The sequence below is a fragment of the Salvelinus fontinalis genome, chromosome 39, assembly GCF_029448725.1.
Source record: "Salvelinus fontinalis isolate EN_2023a chromosome 39, ASM2944872v1, whole genome shotgun sequence".
Lineage (NCBI taxonomy): Eukaryota > Metazoa > Chordata > Actinopteri > Salmoniformes > Salmonidae > Salvelinus > Salvelinus fontinalis.
Genome location: NC_074703.1, coordinates 15,738,806 through 15,764,069, shown reverse-complemented (window position 1 = coordinate 15,764,069; position 25,264 = coordinate 15,738,806). Strand labels below are relative to the sequence as shown.

The window sequence follows — 25,264 nt, the reverse complement described above, 5'->3', positions numbered from 1 at the left end:
CTAGAGATTGTTTTCTATCCAATAGTAATAATAATATGCATATTGTAGGAGCAAGAATTGAGTACGAGGCAGTTTAATTTGGAAATGTAAAAAAAAAAATAGTGCTAACAGCTCCCCCTATTAACTGGTGCTTGCTTCGGGACAGAGGCGTTTAGCCAACAATAGCCACTCAGTTGCAGCTAGCTAGCTGCGATGATCCGGTGTAATGGTCCAGAGCTTGCGGCAGGAATCCGGTGATGTGGTAGAGAAAAGCAGTCCGACATGCTCTGGGTTGATATTGCGCTGTGCAGACTGGCAGGTATTGACCAAGCTAAAGCTGGCTGGTGTCCGATCTAAAGGTGAAAACAATAGTCAAACTAGAGCTGTGTCTAGAAGACCTTAGATCATAACTGATCACTAAATGTTTCTCCTGACCATTAACTACATGTTGACTCTGTTGAGTAACTCAAGGAAAAATACCAACCAATCTGAGTAGAGATGATGTGCAATGGTTAAAGCTGGAATCCGTAGCGGTGAAACTTTCAAGTTCGTTTGCAACATTACAACAACAAAGACTTTACTTCAAACATACAACACTGTTTTTGTCCCTTGGACAGCACTGCATGAGTGATAGAACAGCAGAGTATGTTCAAAGATATTTTTTACCATGATGCAGGATGGTCCTGGCCCTGTTTATAAAAACAAACAAAAACAATAACATATGCGCCTGGGGTGACTAGTGGCAGTTTCACCCTATTCGATCTCAGCTTTAAAACCCCTCAGGATTGTATTTCGAATAGCTAGAATTTAATCAACATGATTCAAACACATACAATAAAGCCCTTAAACATTACCCAGACATCCTCCCTCACACCGCTGTGGTAGTTTCAGAGAGCAGCAGGTGAAGCAGGAGACTTGAGACGTCAGAGCTATGGAGATCTTCCCACTTAGAACAGTCAGTCAGCAGCATCACACAGTCCACACACAGACTGCAGTTACTCACCCTGACCAACTGAGGAAGACAGAAAGCAGATACTATCTTGTCTAATAACACAGTAATAACAATATGGTCCATTTGTAGATGTCTATAATCAATATATCAGTGGAGTCCAGGCTGAAGATGCAGGAGATTACTACTGTCAGAGTTACCACAATGGTCCAGTATTCACACAGTGATAAAGAGCCGTACAAAAACCTCCCTCAGTCAGACTGCACAGTGACTGTACTGCTACAGCTGGGACGTACTGTTGAGGAGATCAACTCTGGCATTTGACAATGTGATTAGAAAGCGATAATTCAGACAAAATAATCTCTGTTATCGTTATCAACATCATCAGTATCCTGATTAAATTACAGATGAATATTGCTATATTGTCATGACACCTCAGTGTAAATATAAAAAGTTACCCCACCGAGTCGCAGAAGTCCAAAAAATGTGAAACATTTCAGCCTCCACTTCCCCCCGTGTATGAAAGAAAAAGATGTGGAGCTCAGACATTAGACTCATGTCAGTAACTGTCAATGCCTGTCTTTAGTAATACCCATCTTATGTTATCTATTAAATGGTGGGTTATTCAGTGTAAGAAAGTCCCCTTCCTTGAATCCACCTCAGAGGTTACAGTAAAACTAGGCCCAGTCTGGCCCAGTCCAGGTAGTGAAACTGAAACTAGACTGGGAGCTGTGGGAGTGAAACAGATTTGCATAGACATGGCTCGGGTGGTTCTGCATGTCCCAGAATAGAGCAGCACTTTCACCAGATGTTCATTCTGTTTCCAGGGGCTTGGAGGTAGAGAAGACCCCCACCCCCAAGACACCCCAAAACATTGAATTTAGTAAAATCATATTAGGAATAAAACATGATAAATATATATGTTATGGAAAGTAACTGTTTGTCAGTGTGAGTTCTGAGAGCAGATCTCAGAGGTTTATTATCAAATATTACTAATTATCATCACTGGTATTGGTGCTACAGTAGAATAGGATCATTCAGTTGTAAACATTATTGCAGAGTATTTGATGTATCAGATGCCCTTTTTATTCTGTTTGAAAACATGAGAGTAGCTATATGCTACAATGCTGAAACGATAGAACCTGATTGATCTAAATTAGTATGAAATGTGCTGCATATTCATGAGATAGTGATAACTGGAGTGATGATTAAATTAACTATTGGGGTTAGTTTTCAATAAAAACTATCTTTATTTTAATTCAGAGGCAAGAAGACATGAACAACTGAGTCTCAAAATAGTTAATTTATCACACAGCACTACTCATATTATTCACTAATATACTGTAACATTCAGGTGTAAAACACTAATGTTTCCAGACCTAGCACCATGTGGGGACTCTCTAGACCCCTACAATGGCTTCTCCGGTCTCTAGACACTACAGTGACTTTTACGGAAGGCGGCCGCATCACTGGTGTCGTCATGGGCGACCCTGCAGGTGTACACCTCTCCCTCTTCCCAGCGTGCCTTGCTCAGGGTCAGGGTGCTGCTGCGGCTGTAGCGGCCGCCCTTCTCTTCTTCTGTGGTGGTCAGGACCCCCTCCTTCACCTCCGCTCCGTCCACCTCCCAGCTCACCATCGCCCCCTGGGGGGAGTAGCCACTCAGCAGGCAGGCCAGTGTCGAGCCACCAGAGAGTTGCTCAGAGGACGGGGGGAGCAGAGACACTGTGGGTCTGACAGAGGGACCAGCTGGAGAAGAGGAGAGATGAGAGAGAAGGGTCAGTTAGTACTACTCCTTGATGGAATATATTAGGAGAGGAGATGAGAGGATATGAGAGAGGGAGAGAGAGAGAGAGAGGAGGTGAGGAGAGGCAATACACACAGGATAAACAATTAGATACAGTACCGAAAACAACTGACAACAACAAAACAATGAATCTATAAAGATAAAGGCAACAATATACTGAAAATATTTTTATACAAAACAATCCATCAGATAAATGTATGTCACATTCATGCTCTACAGTTTAGCCCACCAAGAGCAACAGAACACTAGGAGGGGGTTGTCATGCCCTGGCCTTAGTTATCTTTGTTTTCTTTATTATTTTAGTTAGGTCAGGGTGTGACATGGGGGATGTTTGTGTGTTTTTGTCTAGTCGAGGGCGTTTGTATTGTCTAGGGGGTTTTGGTAGAGTTTATGGGGTTGTGTTCAGTGTAGGTGTTTAGGTATGTCTATGGTTGCCTGAGTGGTTCTCAATCAGAGACAGCTGTCTATCGTTGTCTCTGATTGGGAGCCATATTTAAGGCAGCCATAGGCATTAGGCAAGTTGTGGGTAATTGTCTATGTGTAGTGTTTAGTGTCAGCACTATTTGTTTATATAGCTTCACGGTCGTTTGTTGTTTTGTTAGTTTGTAAAAGTGTTTGTTTCGTCTTCATTAAAAAAAGAAGATGTATAGTTATCACGCTGCGCCGTGGTCCTTTCTTTCACCCGAAGACGATCGTGACAGAATTACCCACCAAACCAGGACCAAGCAGCGTGATAAAAGGCAGCAGCAGAGATCGCAGGACTATAGGAATTGGGAGGAAATTCTGGACAGCGGAGGATATCGCCGCCCTCGTGAAGAGCTGGAGGCAGCTAAAGCCGAGAGGCGGCGGTATGAGGAGGCAGCACGGAAGCGAGGCTGGAAGCCTGAGAGTCAGCCCCAAAAATGTCTTGAGAGGGGGCTAAGAGGGAGTGTGGCGAAGTCAGGTAGGAGACCTGCGCCAACTCCCGTGCTTACCATGGAGAGCGGGAGTACGGGCAGACACCGTGTTATGCGGTAAAGCACACGGTGTCTCCTGTACGTGTGCTTAGCCCGGTGCGGTACATCCCAGCTCCACGTATCGGCCGGGCTAGATTGAGCATTGAGCCAGGTGCCATGAAGCCGGCTCAACGCGTCTGGTCTCCAGTGCGTCTCCTCGGCCCGGCATACATGGCACCAGCCTTACGCATGGTGTCCCCGGTTCGCCAACACAGCCCAGTGCGGGTTATTCCACCTCCCCGCACTGGTCGGGCTACGGGGAGCATTCAACCAGGTAAGGTTGGGCAGGCTCGGTGCTCAAGGGAGCCAGTACGCCTGCACGGTCCGGTATATCCGGCGCCACCTCCCCGCCCCAGCCCAGTACCACCAGTGCCAACACCACGTACCAGGCTTCCAGTGTGTCTCCAGAGCCCTGTTCCTCCTCCACGCACTCGCCCTGTGGTGGGTGTCTCCAGCCCGGTACCACCAGTTCCGACACCACGCACCAAGCCTCCTGTGTGTCTCCAGAGCCCTGTGCGCCCTGTTGCTGCACTAGCCTTGAGGTGCGTGTCCTTAGCCGGGTACCTCCAGTTCCGGCACCACGCACCAGGCCTACTGTGCGCCTCAGCCGGCCAGAGTCTGCCGTCTGCCCAGCTCTATCTGAGCTGCCTGCCAGCCCAGAGCCATCTGAGCTGCCTGCCTGCCCAGCGCTATCTGAGCTGCCTGCCTGCCCAGAGCCATCTGAGCTGCCTAACTGCCCAGCGCCATCTGAGCTGCCTGCCTGCCCAGCGCCATCTGAGCTGCCTGCCTGCCCAGCGCCATCTGAGCTGCCTGCCTGCCCAGCACCATCTGAGCTGCCTGCCTACCCAGCGCCATCTGAGCCGTTTTCTTTATTATTTTAGTTAGGTCAGGGTGTGACATGGGGGATGTTTGTGTGTTTTTGTCTAGTCTAGTGTGTTTGTATTGTCTAGGTTTTTTTTGTAGAGTTCATGGGGTTGTGTTCAGTGTAGGTGTTTATGTAAGTCTATGGTTGCCTAGATTGGTTCTCAATTAGAGACAGCTGTCTATCGTTGTCTCTGATTGGGAGCCATATTTAGGCAGCCATAGGCATTAGGTAGGTTGTGGGTAATTGTCTATGTGTAGTGTTTAGTGTCAGCACTATTTGTTTATATAGCTTCACGGTCGTTTGTTGATTTGTTAGTTTGTAAAAGTGTTTGTTTCTGTCACATTCCTGACCTGTTTTCTGTTATTTTTGTATGTGTTAGTCGGTCAGGGCGTGAGTTTGGGTGGGCAGTCTATGTTATGTGTTTCTATGTTGGTTAATGGGTGACCTGATATGGTTCTCAATTAGAGGCTGGTGGTTTACGTTTCCTCTGATTGAGAGCCATATTAAGGTAGGTGGTTTCACATTGTTTGTTGTGGGTGGTTGTCTTCCGTGTCTGTGTATGTCGCACCACACGGGACTGTTTCGTTTTGTCGTTCTTATATGTAGTCTGTTCCTGTTCGTGCGTTCTTCGTTGTATGTAAGTTCGTATGTTTTAAGTCAGTCTACATCATTTATTTGTTTTGTTAATTATCAAGTGTAGTTCGTTTTTCGTCTTGTCTAATAAATCATTATGTCAAATTACTACGCTGCAAATTGGTCCTCCGATCCTTCTCGCCTCTCCTCGTCTGAGGAGGAGGACGAAGTAGAAGAGCGTTACAGTTTCGTCTTCATTAAAAAAAGAAGATGTATAGTTATCGCGCTGCGCCTTGGTCCGCTACTGTCTCAATTGGCAAAAACCCTGAGAAAATGCAGAGCGCCGTATTCAAATTAATTACTATGAAAATTACTATAAAATCAAACTTTCATTAAATCACACATGAAAGATACCAAATTAAAGATACACTGGTTGTGAATCCAGCCAACATGTCAGAATTCAAATAGGCTTTTCGGCGAAGGCATACGATGCTGTTATCTGAGTATAGCAACATTGTAAACAAAGAGAGGTACGCATATTTCAACCCTGCAGGCGCGACACAAAACGCAGAAATAAAAATATAATTCATGCCTTACCTTTGACGAGCTTCTGTTGTTGGCACTCCAATATGTCCCATAAACATCACAAATGGTCCTTTTGTTCGATTAATTCCGTCGACATATATCCAAAATGTCCATTTATTTGGCGCGTTTGATCTAGAAAAACACAGGTTCCAACTAGCTCAAACGTGACGACAAAATATCTCAAAGGTTACCTGTAAACTTTGCCAAAAAATGTCAAACTACTTTTGTAATACAACTTTAGGTATTTTTTAACGTTAATAATCGATAAAATTGAAGATGGGATGATCTGTGTTCAATACAGAATTAAAACCAAATGTAGCATGCCTTCTGGACATGCGCTTCAATCAAACAGGACACCTATAGTGACTCGACTTCAAGATGGCAGTACCTCTTCATTACACAAAGGTATAACCTCAACCAATTTTTCAGGACTCTTGACATACAGTGGAAGCCGTAGGAACTGCAAGCAGTTCGCTTAAAATCTTCCCAATGAAAACTCATTAAAAAGAGAGTGACCTCAAAAAAAGAAATGTGAATGGTTTGTCCTTGGGGTTTCGCCTGCTAAATAAGTTCTGTTATACTCACAGACATGATTCAAACAGTTTTAGAAACTTCAGAGTGTTTTCTATCCAAATCTACTAATAATATGCATATCCTATCTTCTGGGGATGAGTAGCTGGCAGTTGAATTTGGGTATGCTTTTCATCCAAACGTGAAAATACTGCCCCCTACCCTAGAGAAGTTAACTAACCAGATATGAGGAATAAGCACTGAGTCAACAACCAAATGTTATGTTCTATTTTCCCAGGATTGGAGGGGAAAAATGTGGAGTGCAAATTTTACAGTCAGTTTCTGCAAGTATATATCCTGTGACTCTCTGGCTGAGGAATCGAATGACGCCACAGACATGCGAGAGGTCCCAGGTGGCCAAGTCAAAGGAACAGGTAAGGGAAACAATCTCCTAATCTCTGTACAGTAAATGCTTTTTTACGTTATACTATCAACGTTGGGCCTTTGGTTACATTTTTTTTCTGGCTCTCCAGAATCAGGCAGCTGTCTGTCACCATGGGAACTAGATCTCCCCTGGAGCATTGAGGAGACTGAAGCCCTCCTCGACATGTGGGGAAGTGACAGAATCCAAGAGGACCTGAGGGGCAACACTGAACTTCAACACATTTATACAGATCTCTCAAATGATGGCTGACCAGGGCTTCATGAAAACAGCAGAGCAATGCCAGACAAGGGCGACCCAAGTATTATTCCAATCTGACGACGAGGAAGCATAGTGATCATCTGAAGACAGTTTTGTAGTGCCACAGGAAAGCTGCAATGACTCAACAATTACTTCTGGAAAAGAGGTGTATAAACAATGACCAGTGTCTCTTGTATAGATGTGATTAAGGGATAGGCCCCTTTTTTTCTCAATTTCTGCCTGAATGACGTGCCTAAAGTAAACTGCCTGTATATATATAAGTTTTTGTATGAGGACACAGTCTTGGAAATCCGTTACTCTGCTCGCCATGATGAAGTTGCGCACCTGATAAAATCGATTTCCTATTGAACATACTTCTTTCTGAAAGAAATACTATAGTTTGACTGCATTTTAGGGTATCTGAGCAGTAAATAGAAACGTATTTTGACTTGTTGAAACAAAGTTCAGGGGTAGATTTTCAGATTCCTTTCTCTGCAAGTTGAATGAGTGGATTACTCATATCGGTGGCGCCAACTAAACAGACTTTTTGGGATATAATTATTTTTTTTATATAACAAAACAAAACTACTTGTTATAGCTGGGACCCTTTGGATGACAAATCAGAGGAAGATTTTCAAAAATTAAGTGAATATTTATTCGCCATTTTTGTATTTAATTAATATTTAATCTTTATATGTGAATGTATGAAACCTGTGCCGATGGAAAACTATCTTGATGTGCGGCGCCGTCCTCAAACAATCGCATGGCATGTTTTCTCTGTAATAGCTACTGTAAATCAGACAGTGCAGTTAGATTAACACGAATGGAAGCTTTCAGTCGATATAAGACACTTATATGTACCTAAATGTTTCAAATCTATAATAACTATTAGAATTTATTTGAATTACCCACCATCCAGTTTCAACGGAAGTTGTGAACATTGAACATTTTACTTGAACATTTTACTCTAGATCGTACAATTTTGACCCATTTGATAATTTATTATTCCACATCTGCTTCGAAAAATCTGGATCATTTCCAATGCAAACATTGCATTCTATGGACTGCATAATTATGTGTGTAATAATAATGTCTCACATGATTTCAGAATAAATACCCCAGTCATGGTCTCCTGCTGAATAGAGCATTTCAAGCAAGATTTCAACCATATAAATAGATTTTATAACATAGTAATAAACTGCATAAACCAGAGTACAAAAACCCTCAAGTCTAAACATCACCTGCACCCTAAATAGCCACCCTCTGGTTCCGGGATTGTCTATGTAGAAAGAATTTAACTGGTCCCGTGTGGCTCAGTTGGTAGAGCATGACGCTTGCAACTCAAGGACTGTGGGTTTGGTTCCCATGGGGAACCAGTATGAAAATTGTATGCACTCATTACTGTAAATTGCTCTGGTGAAGAGGTTTTGCTAAATTACTAAAATGTAACTGCTGCTCTTTCTCTTCACAGATCCCAACATCAAGCCTATTGTTTGTACAGTTTCCACAATCCCAATGTGTTCACACAGTGATATAGAGCCGTACAAAAACCTCCCTCAGTCAGACTGCACAGTGCTACTGATGGGATGTACTGCAGGTGCTAAGAGGAGAAAAATCATCATCAGTGTCCTGATTAAATTACTGATGATTGTTGCTATATTGTCATGACACCTAACTGCACCACACACTGAGTAACAGAAGCCAAAAGGCTATGTCTTCAGATTTGCTCATTAAAATTCTAAACATTTCAGCCCCCAATTCCTCCTGTACGAAAGTAAAAAGATGTGGAGCTCAGACATTAGGCACATCAGTAACTGTCAATGCCTGTCTCTAGTAATACCCATCTTATGTCATCTACTAAATGGTGGGTTATTCAGTGTAAGAAAGTCCCCCTCCTTGAATCCACCATAGAGGTTACAGTAAAACTAGTCCACCCACTCACATCTGGCCCAGTCCAGGCTGGTAACTCTAGGAGTAAAACTGAGATTTACATAGACAGGACTGGGTGGTACTGCTTGTCCCAGAATAGAGCAGCACTTTCACCAGATGTTCACCCTGTTCCCAGGGGGTTGGAGGTAGAGAAGACTATATATCTTGAAGTAGCAGCACTTGTAATATTTGTTAAAAATATATACAGTACCAGTCAAAAGTAAGGACACACCTACTCATTCAATGGTTTTATTCATTTTTAGTATGTTTGACATTGTAGAATAACAGTGAAGACATCAAAACTATGAAATAACACATATGGAATCATGTAGAAACCAACAAACTGTTAAAAATATATATTTTAGATTCTTCAAAAGTAACCACCCTTTGCCTTGATGACAGTTTTGCAAACTCTTGGCATTCTCTCAACCAGCTTCACCTGTCAGGAAAATAACCTCACACTCAACGTCAACAAAACAAAGGAGATGATTGTGGACTTCAGGAAACAGCAGAGGGAGCACCCCCCTATCCACATCGACGGGTCAGTAGTGGAGAAGGTGGAAAGTTTTAAGTTCCTCGGTGTACACATCACGGACAAACTGAATTGGTCCACCCACACAGACAGCGTCGTGAAGAAGGCGCAGCAGCGCCTCTTCAACCTCAAGAGGCTGAAGAAATTCGGCTTGTCACCAAAAGCACTCACAAACTTCTACAGATGCACAATCGAGATTATCCTGTCGGGCTGTATCACCGCCTGGTACAGCAACTGCTCCGCCCACAACCGTAAGGCTCTCCAGAGGGTAGTGAGGTCTGCAGAACGCATCACCGGGGGCAAACTACCTGCCCTCCAGGACACCTACACCACCCGATGTCACAGGAAGGCCATAAAGATCATCAAGGACAACAACCACCCAAGCCACTGCCTGTTCACCCCGCTATCATCCAGAAGGCGAGGTCAGTACAGGTGCATCAAAGCAGGGACCGAGAGACTGAAAAACAGCTTCTATCTCAAGGCCATCAGACTGTTAAACAGCCACCACTAACATTTAGCGGCCGCTGCCAACATACTGACTCAACTCCAGCCACTTTAAAAATGGGAATTGATGGAAATTATGTAAAAATGTACCACTAGCCACTTTAAACAATGCCACTTAATATAATGTTTACATACCCTACATTACCCATCTCATATGTATATACTGTACTCTATATCATCTACTGCATCTTGCCATCTTTATGTAATACATGTACCACTAGCCACTTTAAACTATGCCACTTTATGTTTGCATACCCTACAGTACTCATCTCATATGTATATACCGTACTCTATACCATCTACTGCATCTTGCCTATGCCGTTCTGTACCACCACTCATTCATATATCTTTATGTACATATTCTTTATCCCTTTACACTTGTGTGTGTATAAGGTAGTAGTTGTGGAATTGTTAGGTTAGATTACTTGTTGGTTATTACTGCATTGTCGGAACTAGAAGCACAAGCATTTCGCTACACTCGCATTAACATCTGCTAACCATGTGTATGTGACTAATAAAATTTGATTTGATTTGATTTGACCTGGAATGCTTTTCCAACAGTGTTACGGATACAAATGTTCTGTGTGTATCCTGTGTGTATTTCTTTTCTCTCCTTCTCCCCTACTCACAGGTGACAATAATCATTCCCCAATCAGTCATCAATCAGTCGCTAATCGGAAGACACCTGCTCCTTTCCCCTACCCAATCACAGTCCCTTTCCCTTGGTTTAAAACCCCTGTCAGTTGTTGTCTCAGGAGCTCAATCTCTTTTGTAAATGCCTTCTGTCTGTAGATTGCTTGTGTGTTTTGCATCTACATGTCACTTTGTCCCCACCTGTGAGTATTGTTTTGGTTATGGTGTTTGAGTGTTTGTTTAATGGTGGGAAAAGGGGGTAACCAGACAAGTCGCCCTTGGGCTACACTACCCGTAGTTAAATATTGTTAAAAACACTAGTTAGAACTGGGCGGACCACCCCCTGTATTTTTGGTTAGTTAGTTAGCTGTTTGTGAAGTAGGCTAGTCTAGCTTAGGGGTGTTTTTGAATTATTATTCTTTCATTCCTTGGGTCCCGCTCAGCCCCTTTTTCCTGCTCCCCCCATTACCGTGTGTTTGTAAATAAACCTTGAGTGTTTGACGGTAGTAATTTAGTTGTCTGTGGTTATTTTTGTTCTCACTGTTACGTTGTCACTATAATAATTTGCATGAGTTGTGTTACGGGTCCCATTACCATCCCCCCTAGACTGTCGGGCCAGAGGGATTCGTAACATAAGTGGGGGCTCATCCGGGATCTTTGTCTTTATTGACACCCATACCGCTTATGCAAATTGTTGTAGTGGTATAGTTCAGTGTTGAGCGCTGTAGCTGAAGTAGCATTAGTGTTTGCTATTTTTGTTGACTCTTGTGTGGTAGTTCAAGATGGCTACTTTTGATTTGAAGTCCTTTTTGGATAACCCTTCGTGGGAGGTTTTTGATAGGTGTCGTAGAGTGGATTTAATGACCTTGGCTGACCATTATTCAGTATTGATTCCACAGAATGTAGTTAAAGCGGAGGTTAAACAATTAGTGTTGAATGTTTTGTTGGAAGAACAGGTGCTTGTATTTCCGCTACCTGAGCCTACTACCCCTGTAGGGGATGTTGCTGCTCCTCTAAGCCCAGTGGTGTCTGAGGGTGAGGCTAAAGCTCCAGCCACATTGCCCCGTTTTGATCCACTCTCCCCACAGTCAACCGGTGATACCAGGAGGGATGTCCGGTCAATACAGTTCCAACTGGAGGCGGAAGAGAGAGCCCAAATTAGGCGAGAAACTCTCCAGTTGGAGATGTGTAAAATTGAGGCAGAAAAAGAGGAAAGGCGAGAACAGCGGCAGATGGAGTTAAAAATGCGCCAGATGGAACTGGAGGCAGAGACAGCGAGGCTAGCCTTCGTGCCTGCAGTGACTGTTAGTGAGCCGTCCTCACCAACTAAAGATTCCAACACTTTTGACATTAGTAGGCAGATTGCCTTAGTACCTTTGTTCAGAGAGTCAGAGGTTGACTCCTATTTTTGTGTATTTGAACGAATAGCCGTAGCATTGAAGTGGCCTAAAGAGGTATGGTGCCTATTACTTCAGTGTAAATTAACTGGTAAAGCCCAAGAGATTTTGTCAGCGCTACCTCTTGAAGACAGTTTAAATTATGAAGTGGTCAAAGCTACTGTTCTTCGCGCATATGAGCTTGTGCTCTTGAAGGAGTTCCCACATATACTGTAAACTTGTTGGCTGCTTTTCTTTCACTCTGTGGTCCAACTCATCCCAAACCATCTCAATTGGGTTGAGGTCGGGTAATTATGGAGGCCAAGTCATCTGATGCAGCACTCCCACGCTCTCCTTCTTGGTCAAATAGACCTTACACAACCTGGAGGTGTGGTGGGTCATTGTCCTGTTGAAAAACAAATGATAGTCCCACTTAGCGCAAACCAGATAGGATGGCGTATCGCTGCAGAATGCAGTGGTAGCCATGCTGGTTAAGTGTGCCTTGAATTCTAAATAAATCACAGAAGGTGTCACCAGCAAAGCACCATCACACCACCTCCTCCATGCTTCACAGTGGGAACCACACATGCAGAGATCATCCGTTCACCTACTCTGCGTCTCACAAAGACACGGCGGTTGGAACCAAAAATCTCAAATTTGGACTCATCAGACCAAAGGATATATTTCCACCGGTCTAATGTCCATTGCTCGTGTTTCTTGGCCCAAGCAAGTCTCTTCTTATTGGTGTCCTTTAGTAGTGGTTTCTTTGCAGTAATTCGACTATGAAGGCCTGATTCACGCAGTCTCCTCTGAGCAGTCGATGTTGAGATATGTCTGTTACTTGAACTTTGTGAAGCGTTTATTTGGGCTGGTAACTCTAATGAACTTATCCTCTGCAGCAGAGGTAACTCTCTCTGGGTCTTCCTTTCCTGTGGCGGTCCTCATGAGAGCCAGTTTCATCATAGCCTTGATGGTTTTTGCGACTGCACTTGAAGAAATGTTCAAAGTTATTGAAATGTTCCTCTTTAACTGAAGTTCATGTCTTAAAGTAATTATTTGAGCTGTTCTTACCATAATATGGACTTGGTCTTTTACCAAATAGGGCTATCTTCTGATAACTTTGACACCTTCTGGAAACAGAATATACTCTACAGGAATGACGGAGTCCATCCAAATCATCTTGGCTCCTGGACTCTGTCTACACATTTCAAGGCTGCGTTGAAACAATGACTCATCAATGACCCAAGACCAGCTCATTTAATCCCTACCTTTGTGACAATGAGTCGTCATAATGCTGCATCAAATGTACATAATCTTAGGGGCGTTGGCAGACAAAATATAAGTAACTTAATTTATGTCCCCCTAACTGCCCTGAATACCTCTGTTGATCCTACAGCTATTGTCTGCAGTAATCATGAGCCTATGAACCAGAGTTACACTGAGGCGGTGTGCCCTAGTAGGAAGACCTCTTTGTTCAGCTCACCCTGGCCTATCAGCTCTAGTATAAATGACATGAGCAAGGATACTTCTGATAAGCTTCCCAGTAAAGCATTAAAAACAATCAAGCAACCCAGAAAAGTGCTGAAAATAGCCCATATTAACATATGTAGCCAGAGAAACAAGGTCCATGAAGTCAATAACTTGCTTGTAACAGATGACATTCATATTCTGACTATCTCTGAAACTTAGATAATACCTTTGATGATACAGTGGTAGCAATACATTTCATAATATAACATCTACTGAAAAGATAGAAATGCCAATGAGGCGGTATCGCGGTGTCACGCCCTGACCTTAGATATCTCTGTTTTCTTTATATTTTGGTTTGGTCAGGGTGTGACTAGGGTGGGTACGCTAGTTTTTGTATTGTCTCTGGTTTTTGTATGTCTAGGGTTGTTGTAGGTCTAGGGGTTTTTGTATTTCTATGTTGGCCTGATATGGTTCTCAATCAGAGACAGCTGTTTATTGTTGTCTCTAATTGGGGATCATATTTAGGCAGCCATTTCCCCTTTGTGTTTCGTGGGATCTTGTCTATGTGTAGTTGCCTGTCAGCACTCGTTTGTATAGCTTCACGTTTCGTTTTGTTATTTTGTTAGTTTGTTCAGTGTTCATTCTTTAAATAAATAAGGTCTCATTCGTCTCATTCGCCTTGGTCTCATTCGTATGACGAACCTGACATGCGGTCTATATTCAGAACCATATTCCTGTAAAGCTTAGAGGCGATCTAATGTTAATAAATACTGTTGAAGTCATATGGCTACAGGTTCATCTGCCTCAACTAAAGCACATTATTGTGGGAAGCTGCTATAGACCACCAAGTGCTAACAGTCAGTATCTGGATAATATGTGTGAAATGCTAATGTATGTGATATCAACAGAGAAGTATATTTTCTGGGGTAAATTAATTAATAAATCCCACTAGCGGGACACCTGTCGATAACTTCCGGTGAAATTGGAGGGCGCGCAATTCAAATAAATATTATGGATATTAAACATTTATGAACATAGAAGTATTTTATATTGGTTAAAAGCTTAAATTCTTGTTCATCTAACTGAATTGTCCGATTTACAATAGCGAAAGCAGCGAAAGCAGCGAAAGCATACCATGCGATTGTTTGAGGACAGCGCCCCACATCAACATATTTTTCAATCAGCACAGGCTTCATAAAATCACAAATAGCGATTAAATATTCACTTTTTGAAAATCTTCCTCTCATTTGCAATCCAAAGGGTCCCAGCTACAACATGTATGGTCGTTTTGTTAGATAAAATCCTTCTTTATATCCCAAAAAGTCAGTTTAGTGGGCGCCATCAATTTGAGTAATCCACTCGTTCAACATGCAGAGAAAGGAATCCAAAAAGCTACGCTAAACTTTGTTAAAACAAGTCAAACTATGTTTCTATCTAATCCTTAGGTACCCTAAAATGCAATTAAACTATAATATTTCATACGGAAAGAAGTATGTTCGATAGAAAAGCAAAATTAGCAGGCGTGCGTCCTCTTCATCTCTTCATCTCTCATCTCTCAGACTGATTTCCAACTATGGGTTCCTGTATCAACCTCAGAATTCTTCCTTGTTTGGGATGAAAAAACAAGACTGAAACCTTGAACAAAGACTGTTGACATCTAGTGGAAGCCATAGGAATTGCAATCTGGGAGCTGGATTTAACATTGTCCCTATACGTTCTAATGGAAGAGCATGGGATCTCAAAGAACAAATGTGCATGTGTCTGCTCAAACGGTCAGAAACAGACTCCATGAGGGTGGTATGAGGGCCCGCGTCCACAGGTGGGGGTTGTGCTTACAGCCCAACACCGTGCAGGACGTTTGGCATTTGCCAGAGAACACCAAGATTGGCAAATTCGCCACTGGCGCCCTGTGCTCTTCACAGATGAAAGCAGGTTCACACTGAGCACATGAGCACATGTGACACACGTGACAGAGTCTGGAGACGCCGTGGAGAACATTCTGCTGCCTGCAACAATCTCCAGCATGACCGGTTTGGAGGTGGGTCAGTCATGGTGTGGGGTGGCATTTCTTTGTGGGGCCGCACAGCCCTCCATGTGCTCGCCAGAGGTAGCCTGACTGCCATTAGGTACCGAGATGAGATCCTCAGACCCCTTGTGAGACCATATGCTGACACATGCACATTTGTGGCCTGCTGGAGGTCATTTTGCAGGGCTCTGGCAGTGCTCCTCCTTGCACAAAGGCGGAGGTAGCGGTCCTGCTGCTGGGTTGTTGCCCTCCTACGGCCTCCTCCACGTCTCCTGATGTACTGGCCTGTCTCCTGGTAGCGCCTCCATGCTCTGGACACTACGCTGACAGACACAGCAAACCTTCTTGCCACAGCTCGCATTGATGTGCCATCCTGGAGGAGCTGCACTACCTGAGTCACTTGTGTGGGTTGTAGACTCCGTCTCATGCTACCACTAGAGTGAAAGCACCGCCAGCATTCAAAAGTGACCAAAACATCAGCCAGGAAGCATAGGAACTGAGAAGTGGTCTGTGGTCACCACCTGCAAAACCACTCCTTTATTGGGGGTGTCTTGCTAATTGCCTATAATTTCCACCTTTTGTCTATTCCATTTGCACAACAGCATGTGAAATGTATTGTCAATCAGTGTTGCTTCCTAAGTGGACAGTTTGATTTCACAGAAGTGTGATTGACTTGGAGTTACATTGTGTTGTTTAAGTGTTCCCTTTATTTTTTTGAGCAGTGTATTAGACAGTTTGTTCTTATAAAAGCTATCATATGCAGGATAAAATACACTCTTAATTATGGTGGCCTACATGGTAACTGAAATAGATTTGAAACATGAATATGTATATGCTCGCTAGTGTGTAAAGTAAACATTTGGATTTAACACTTCTTGACTGAGAGCCGTCCGTCATAACAACCGGTGGTGAAAAAGTACCCAATTGTCATACTTGAGTAAAAGTAACGATACCTTCATAGAAAATGACTCAAGTAAAAGCGAAAGTGACCCAGAAAAATACTACTTGAGTAAAAGTCTAAAAGTATTTGATTTTGAATATACTTAAGTATCAAAAGTAAATGTAATTTCAAAAATGTACTTAAGTATCCAAAGTAAAAGTAAAAGTATAAATAATTTCTAATTGATTAAAATAGGAAGATCAGACGGCACAATTTTAGTATATATTTTTTACGTATAGCCATGCAGACATCATTTACAAATGAAGCATTTGTGTCCTCCAGATCAGAGGCAGTAGCGATGACGAGGGATGACCAGGGATGTTCTCTTGATAAGTGAGTGAATTTTCCTGTCCTGCTAAGCATTGAAAATGTAACAAGTATTTTTGGGTGTGAGGGAAAATGTATGGAGTAAAAAGTACATTATTTACTTTGGGAATGTAGTGAATTAAAAGTAGTTTAAAATATAAATAGTAAAGTATAGATACCTAAAAAAACTACTTAAGTAGTACTTCAAAGTATTTTCACACCACTGATTACAACAGAACCCACAATGACTTTGATCGCCATCTTCGGCTCTGGTCAATTTGTATCATTGAAGCGTTACTGACATATTACATTTACTGAGCAGACGCTCTTACAAGCGAAATTAGGGTTGAGTGCCTTGCTCAAGTGCACGTCGTGGAAATATTCAGTCAATAATATTTCTCAAATACCGGAGCTTGTGAGTTCAAATAGACTTTATTACAAAGTAACAAAAGCCGAGCTGGTTCATGACGCAACTGTTTTTCCAAGTCTCAGCATCCTCCTTTTATACAGTTTCAAGTACACACATCTCTCATCGTTGTTCCCCTTCATGTTAATCATCACTCTTCTTGGCTTTGCCCTACTATTATTTCCTACACTAAGTTATTTCTCTGGGACGCGCTATCTCACCCCCCTCCAGATCATAAAAACACTCTACAAATCACTAAACCAGTTATATTGGTGGCGCAATCTTGACAGTTTGGAAAACTCTACAAATCACCGAACCAATTAGCCCAACCTTAACAGTTTAGTAAAAAAAAAAATAGGTGCCCCTGCTAGGCAAAAGTCATACAGTAAGTACACTTCAGTATGTTATGTGTATCAGCATTTACCAGGTTATATCATATGTGCCTTCATTATATTAATTATGACGCTTCAAATACAGGCATGCATCTGGATTACAATATGTGTCCACTTCGTTTATATATGGGCTTTTCTTATGCTATACAGGTGTGATTATAGGTTCCTTTAAAGCTTTTAATAATTCTGTTTCATTACATTATTATTTCACAATATGCTACTATAAATTACAATATGAATCGAAACAGCAACATGCTTTCCAAAAACCTCCCTCAGCCAGACCATGCAGTGACTGCATTGCTACAGCTGGAACCTGTTGCGAGTAGTGAGGGGGAGGACTAGACCAGTGATAGTTTTAGGGACCCAACCAGTGATAGTGTGAGGACTACACCAGTGATAGTGTTCAGGACAAGACTAGTGATAATGTTGAAGACTAGACTAGTGATAGTGTTGAGGACTAGACCAGTGATGATGTTCAGGACTAGACCAGTGATAGTGTTAAGGACCAGTGATAGTGTTGAGGACTAGAACAGTGATAGTGTTAAGGACTGGACCAGTGATAGTGTTGAAGACTAGACTAGTGATAGTGTTGAGGACTAGACCAGTGATGACGTTCAGGACTAGACCAGTGGTAGTGTTAGGGATTAGACTAGTGATAGTGTTGAGGACTAGACGAGTGATAGTGTTCAGTACTAGACCATTGATAATGTTGAGGACTAGACCAGTGATAATGTTGAGGACTAGACCAATGATAATGTTGAGGACTACACCAGTGATAGTGTTCAGGACAAGACCAGTGATAATGTTGAAGACTAGACTAGTGATAGTGTTGAGGACTAGACCAGTGATGACGTTCAGGACTAGACCAGTGGTAGTGTTAGGGATTAGACTAGTGATAGTGTTGAGGACTAGACGAGTGATAGGGCTCAGTACTAGACCAGTGATAGTGTTAAGGACTGGACCAGTGATAGTGTTCAGGACAAGACCAGTGATAATGTTGAGGACTAGACTAGTGATAGTGTTGAGGACTAGACCAGTGATGACGTTCAGGACTAGACCAGTGGTAGTGTTAGGGATTAGACTAGTGATAGTGTTGAGGGCTAGACCAGTGATAATGTTCAGGACTAGACCAGTGATAGTGTTAAGGACCAGTGATAGTGTTGAGGACTAGAACAGTGATAGTGTTAAGGACTGGACCAGTGATAGTGTTAGGGATTAGACCAGTGATAGTGTTGAGGACTAGACAAGTGATAGTGTTCAGTACTAGACCAGTGATAATGTTGAGGACTAGACCAGTGATAGTGTTGAGGACTAGACCAGTGATAGTGTTGAGGACTAGACCAGTGATAACGTTCAGGACTAGACCAGTGATAGTGTTAGGGATTAGACCAGTGATAATGTTGAGGACTAGACCAGTGATAGTGTTGAGGGCTAGACCAGTGATAATGTTCAGGACTGGACCAGTGATAGTGTTAAGGACTGGACCAGTGATAGTGTTGAGGACTAGAACAGTGATAGTGTTAAGGACTGGACCAGTGATAGTTTTAGGGATTAGACCAGTGATAGTGTTGAGGACTAGACCAGTGATAGTGTTGAGGGCTAGACCAGTGATAATGTTCAGGACTGGACCAGTGATAGTGTTGAGGACTGGACCAGTGATAGTTTTGAGGACTAGACCAGTGATAGTGTTGGGGGCTAGACCAGTGATAGTGTTCAGGACTAGACCAGTGATAGTGTTCAGTACTAGACCAGTGAGTGTTGAGGACTAGACCAGTGATAGTGTTGAGGACTAGACCAGTGATAGTGTTGAGGACTAGACCAGTGATAGTGTTGAGGACTAGACCAGTGATAGTGTTCAGGACTAGACACAGTGATAGTGTTGAGGATAAACCAGTGACAGTGTTGAGGACTAGAGTCTAGAGTATCATATGTTCCCTTTTTTACTTGACCGACCAACACCTCAAATTGACAACAGTCACACATTGGATGATACACACTGAATGGACAAAACATTAGGAACATTCAATGACAGACTGACCAGATGAATTAAGGTGAAAAGCAATTATCCCTTCTTGATGTCACTTGTTAAATTCACTTCAATCGTTGTAGATGAAGGGGAGGAGACAGGTTATAGAAGGACTGTTAAGAGACAATTAAGACATGGATCGTGTATGTGTGCCACTCTCTCAGAGAGTGAATGGGAAAGACAAAAGATTTATGTGCCTTTGAACGGGGTATGGTAGTAGGTGCCATGTGCACTGGTTTGAATGTGTCAAGAACTGCAACGCTGCTGGGTTTTTCACGCTCAACAGTTTCCCATGTGTATGAAGAATGGTCCACCACCCAAAGGACATCTAGCCAACAGCAGGCTAGTTGTTGAAAACGGGAGAAAGGAGGCTGACGTGAATTATGCAGAGCAACAGACGGGCTACAGTTAGTCAACAGTTCAGTACAACATTGGTGACCAATGACCCATAAAATACACAACTCGTTGACACAAATGGGGTATGGAAGCCGACAACCTTAGAGTTCCACTTCTTTCAGCAAAAAAACAAGAAACTGAGTTTGCAGTGGGCTAAGGAACTAAAACACTAGACACAGGAGAATTGGAAAAATATTGCTTGTTCTGATTAATTCCGGTTCTTGCTGTTTCACGCTGATGGGAGGACTAGGCTATGGAGAAAACCACATTAGTACATCCATCCATCACACTTTGTCAACATTTCAGACTAGTGATGGTGGTGTAATGGTGTGGGGTGTGTTTTCATTGCACACATCGGGTCCATTGATAAAAGTGGAGCAACGTTTGAAAGCCACTGGATATCTGAACATTATTATCAATCAACCAACCAAACTAATATATTTCCATCAGCAGATGTCACAAGGTGCTATACAGAAACCCAGCCTAAAACCCCAAAAATCCTTAGAAAGACAGGGACCTAGGAAGAAACCTAGAGAGGAACCAGGCTCTGTGAGGTTGCCAGTCCCCTTCTGGCTGTGCCGGGTGAGATTATAACAGTACATGGCCATAAAGGCCAGATTTATCTCCAAGATGTTCAAAAGTTTATAGATGACCAGCAGGGTCAAATAATAATCAAAGTGGTTGTAGAGGGTGCGACAGGTCAGTACTTCAGCAGTAAATGTCACTTGGCTTTTCATAGCTGAGCATTCAGAGGATGAAATAGCAGGTGCAGTAGAGAGAGTGAGTTGACAACAGCAAGTCTGGTACAAGGTACCACGTCCGGTGAACAAGTCAGGGTTCCATAGCCACAGGCAGAAGAGTTAAAACTAGAGCACCAGATCGACCAGGTGGACTGGGGTCAGCAAGGAGTCATCAGGCCAGGTAGTCCTTCGGCATGGTCCTAGGGTTCAGGTCCTCTGGGAGGGGAGGGAGAGAGAGGGAGAAGAGAGAGAGAATAAGAGGGAGCAGACTTAAATTCACTCAGGACACTTGATAAGACAGCAGAATAACACCAGATATAACAGACTGACCCTAGCCCCCCGGCACATAGGCTATTGCAGCATAGACACTGGAGGCTGAGACGGGGGAGGTCGGGAGACACTGTGGCCCTGTCCAACAATACCCCTGGACAGGGTTAACCAGGCAGGATATAACCCCACCCACTTTGCCAAAGCACAGCCCCCACACCACTCGAGGGATATCAACAGACCACCAACCTATTACCCTGAGACAAGGCTGAGTATAGCCCACAAAGATCTTCTCCACTGCACGAGCCCGAGGGGGCATCAAACCGGACAGGAAGATCACATCAGTGACTCAACCCACTCAAGTGACACACCCCTCCTAGGGAGTGCATGGAAAGCACTTGTAAGCCAGTGACTCAGTTCCCGTAATAGGGTCAGAGGCAGAGAATCTCAATGGAGAGAGGGGAACCGGCCAGGTAGAGACAGCAAATGCTGTTCGTCGCTCCAGTGCCTTTCTGTACACCTTCGCACCCTTGGGCAAGACTACACTCAATCATAGGATCTACTGAAGAGATGAGTCTTCAGTAAAAACTTAAAGGTCGAGACCGTCTCTCACATGGACAGGCAGACCATTCCGTAAAAATGTTGCTCTATAGGAGAAAGCTCTGCCTCCAGCTGTTTGCTTAGAAATTCTAGGGACAATAAAGAGGCCAAATTGTTAAGATAGGTAGGAGAAAGCCAATGTAATGCTTTGTAGGTTATTAGTAAAACCTTCAAATCAGCCCTTGCCATAACTTCTCTAGGGTAGGGGGCAGCATTCAGAATTTTGGATGAAAAGCATGCCCAAATTAAACTGCCAGCTACTCATCCCCAGAAGATAAGATATGCATATTATTAGTAGATTTGGATAGAAAACACTCTGAAATTTCTAAAACTGTTTGAATCATGTCTGTGAGTATAACAGAACATATTTAGCAGGTGAAACCCAGAGGACTTCTTTTGAGGTAACTCTTTTCAATGATTTTCATTGGGAAACCAGATTTCTAAGGGACCTGCTTGCAGTTCCTACCGCATCCACTGGATGTCAGTCTGTGAGAAATTGGTTGAGGTTATTCCTTTGTGTAATGAAGAAGTACGGCCATCTTGAACGAGAGTCACATGAAGTGTCCTGTTAGATAGAAGCGTGACCAGAAAGCTAGCTATAGTTGGTTTTAATCCTGTATTGAACACAGATCATCCCGTCTTCAATTTTATCGATTATTAACGTTAAAAAATACCTAAAGTTATATTACAAAAGTAGTTTGACATTTTTTGGCAAAGTTTACAGGTAAACTTTGAGATATTTTGTCATCACGTTTGAGCAATTTGGAACCTGTGTTTTTCTGGTTCAAACGCGCCAAATAAATTGACATTTTGGATATATATCGATGGAATTAATCGAACAAAAGGACCATTTGTGATGTTTATGGGACATATTGGAGTGCCAACAACAGAAGCCCGTCAAAGGTAAGGCATGAATTATATTTTTATTTCTGCGTTGTGTCGCGCCTGCAGGGTTGAAATATGCTTCTCTGTCTTTGTTTACTATTGTACTATCCTCAGATAATAGCATTGTTTGCTTTCGCCGAAAAGCCTATTTGAATTCTGACATGTTGGCTGGATTCACAACCAGTGTAGCTTTAATTTGGTATCTTTCATGTGTGATTTAATGAAAGTTTGATTTTTATAGTAATTTTCATAGTAATTAATTTGACTTTGGCGCTCTGCATTTTCTCTGGCTTTTTGCCAATTGAGACAGTAGCGTCCCGCCTAAACTCAGATTTTTGGACATAAATATGAACTTTACCGAACAAAACATACGTGTATTGTGTAACATGATGTCCTATGAGTGTCATCTGATGAAGATCAAAGGTTAGTGATTCATTTTCTCTCTATTTCTGCTTTTTGTTACTCTCTTTGACTGGAAAAATGACTGTCTTTTTCTGTGACTTGGCTCATACCTAACATAATCGTTTAATGTGCTTTCGTCGTAAAACCTTTTTGAAATCGGACACTTTTGCAACAACAAGAGTATCTTTAAAATGGTGTAAAATACATGTATGTTTGAGGAATTTAAATGATGGGATATCTGTTGTTTTGAATTTGGCGCCCTGCAGTTTCACTGGCTGTTGAAGAGGTGGGACGCTACTGTTTAACAGGAAGCCAGTGTAGAGAGGCTAGCACTCGAGTAATATGATCAAATGTTTAGTTCTAGTCAAGATTCTAGCAGCAATTGTCACAAGCCGGCTCATAGCCTGTGACAAAAATGAGGGGACACGAACAACAGGTATAGGCCAATTTAAAAGTGTTCTTTATTATTAAACAAACTATTAACTTAAACTAAGAAAAAGGAATGAGGTGTGGATGTATCATAATGTAAGGTGTATGTAAAGTGCATGGGTGCATGAATATGTGTGTGTGAACATGACTGAGTGAAAACTTTGCAAAACTAAAAAGGAACAAACAAATCATGAGCATACCTGGAGGAGCAGAGAGAGAGAGAGAGAGGTGATTAGTAAGCAGTTTTATACCCTGAGCCCAGGTGGCTCCAATCACTTAACGACCCTCCTCTGCCTGCAGGAGGAACCGCCCCCTGCACTGCAGAGGAGGAGCCGTGACACCCCCCTCCTTAAAATGAGGGTCCCACCCTCAACCCAACTTCCTCCAACATATTCAAAATAATTCAAATTTCCCAAAAAACAAATAAACAACAAAATGACCAATCCCGGCTCCTAGCAGTAGCCCCGTGTCCCCCAGCTGACTGTCCGCCCCTCAAACTCAGCAGCCCTGGTACCTGGGGAGCAATTTAAGAGAAAAGAGGCGCAGACAGCCCGTAGGGTCAGCAGAGAAGAGATACAAGCTAGGTTAAAGGAGCACGGGACAGAGCATCAGCAATGATATTATCCTTACCACTAATGTGTCTAATATCAAGGTTGAATGGTTGCAAGAACAAAGCCCAACGCATCAGGCGCTGGTTGGGGTTTTGCAGGGACCTCAGAAAAACAAGTGGGTTGTGGTCAGTGAACACAGTTAAAGGGGTCAAACCAGAACCAACATAGACCTCGAAATGCTGTAAAGCCCAAATGAGACCTAAAGCCTCCTTTTCAATTACAGAATAGTTTTTCTGATACTTATTAAATTTCCGGGAGAAGAAACTGACTGGACACTCAACCTTGTCGTCATTCTCCTGGAGAAGCACAGCCCCAGCACCGATTTGACTGGCGTCTACCTGCAATTTGAAAGGTTTCCCAAAATTTGGTGCTGCCAACACAGGTGCCAAACACAAAAAAGTCTTAACTGCATCAAATGCCTCTTGACACTGGGTGGACCAGATAAATTCAACCTTGGCCTTCAGATTGGTCAGTGGGGACACTACTACCGAAAAGTTTACAAAAAGCACGGTAGTACCCCGCCATTCCCAGGAAGCGCATCAGTTCTTTCTTTGTAGAGGGCTGTGGGAACTGCCTCACAGCCTGAACCTTGGCTTCCACGGGACAGACAAATCCCTGACCCACAACCTTGCCTAGGTATGTGACTGTAGCTTTGGCAAACTCACATTTTGCCAAATCAATACCATTGTCCAACATATACTGCATCTCTGTTTCCAATTGCAGTCTCTTCTCAGATACACGATAAAATCTCTGTTTGATAGGCTTAGCATCTCCGATGTCTATATCACGCTCAATTAAGTGGGTTTGCGATGGAGTGTCAGAAAACAAAACAGGGTAGTTTCTAAGAGCTACCAATTCATCACGTTTCTCAGAGTCTAAATGATCTACCAAAACCCCAAGGTTTTGCAAAGTCTGGGATTTTTTCAACATACCTTGTAAGACCTGGTTTGGCTTACTTGTACACTGACATGTATGACAAGTTTTAATAAAATGAGATACATCCCGCTTTAAACGTGGCCAGAAAAAATAACGAAGTATGCGATCATAAGTTTTACGAACACCCATATGACCTGCCACATCACCATGTGAAGTTTGCAACACTTTATTTCGCAAAGTAGTAGGTACAACTATTTGAAAGACTGGTTCTCCTAAACCCTGATCATAGTGTGGAACCCATTTCCTGACCAACAGCCCATCAAGAAGAAAATAACACTGAGCACTATTCCTCACCACTGAATCAGGAACCACTTTATCAAACAGATCAGCCAAAGTAGTATCAGCTTTTTGCTCAGCCATCAATGAATCTCTAGAACTAGTCAACTGTTCTGTCTGGAGTTTGGCTGGCAACTCAAGACTTTCTGGCTTACTCTCAATCTCCTTACGAGAGGCTGCGCGGGTAACCGCACAAACTGGAAATACCTCAGGAGACACACAGTTCTGATCCGGAGATTC

General features: G+C 42.8%; 1 gene segment (V, D, J or C); it reads right to left on the bottom strand.

Moving 5' to 3' along the window:
- Positions 1 to 2,357: 2,357 nt before the first annotated feature.
- LOC129838385 (Ig kappa chain C region, B allele-like) lies at positions 2,358 to 14,116 on the bottom strand. The segment is given in 2 exon segments: positions 2,358 to 2,674; positions 14,089 to 14,116. Coding segments are annotated over 2 exon segments (345 nt in total).
- Between the last annotated feature and the right edge of the window lie 11,148 nt (positions 14,117 to 25,264).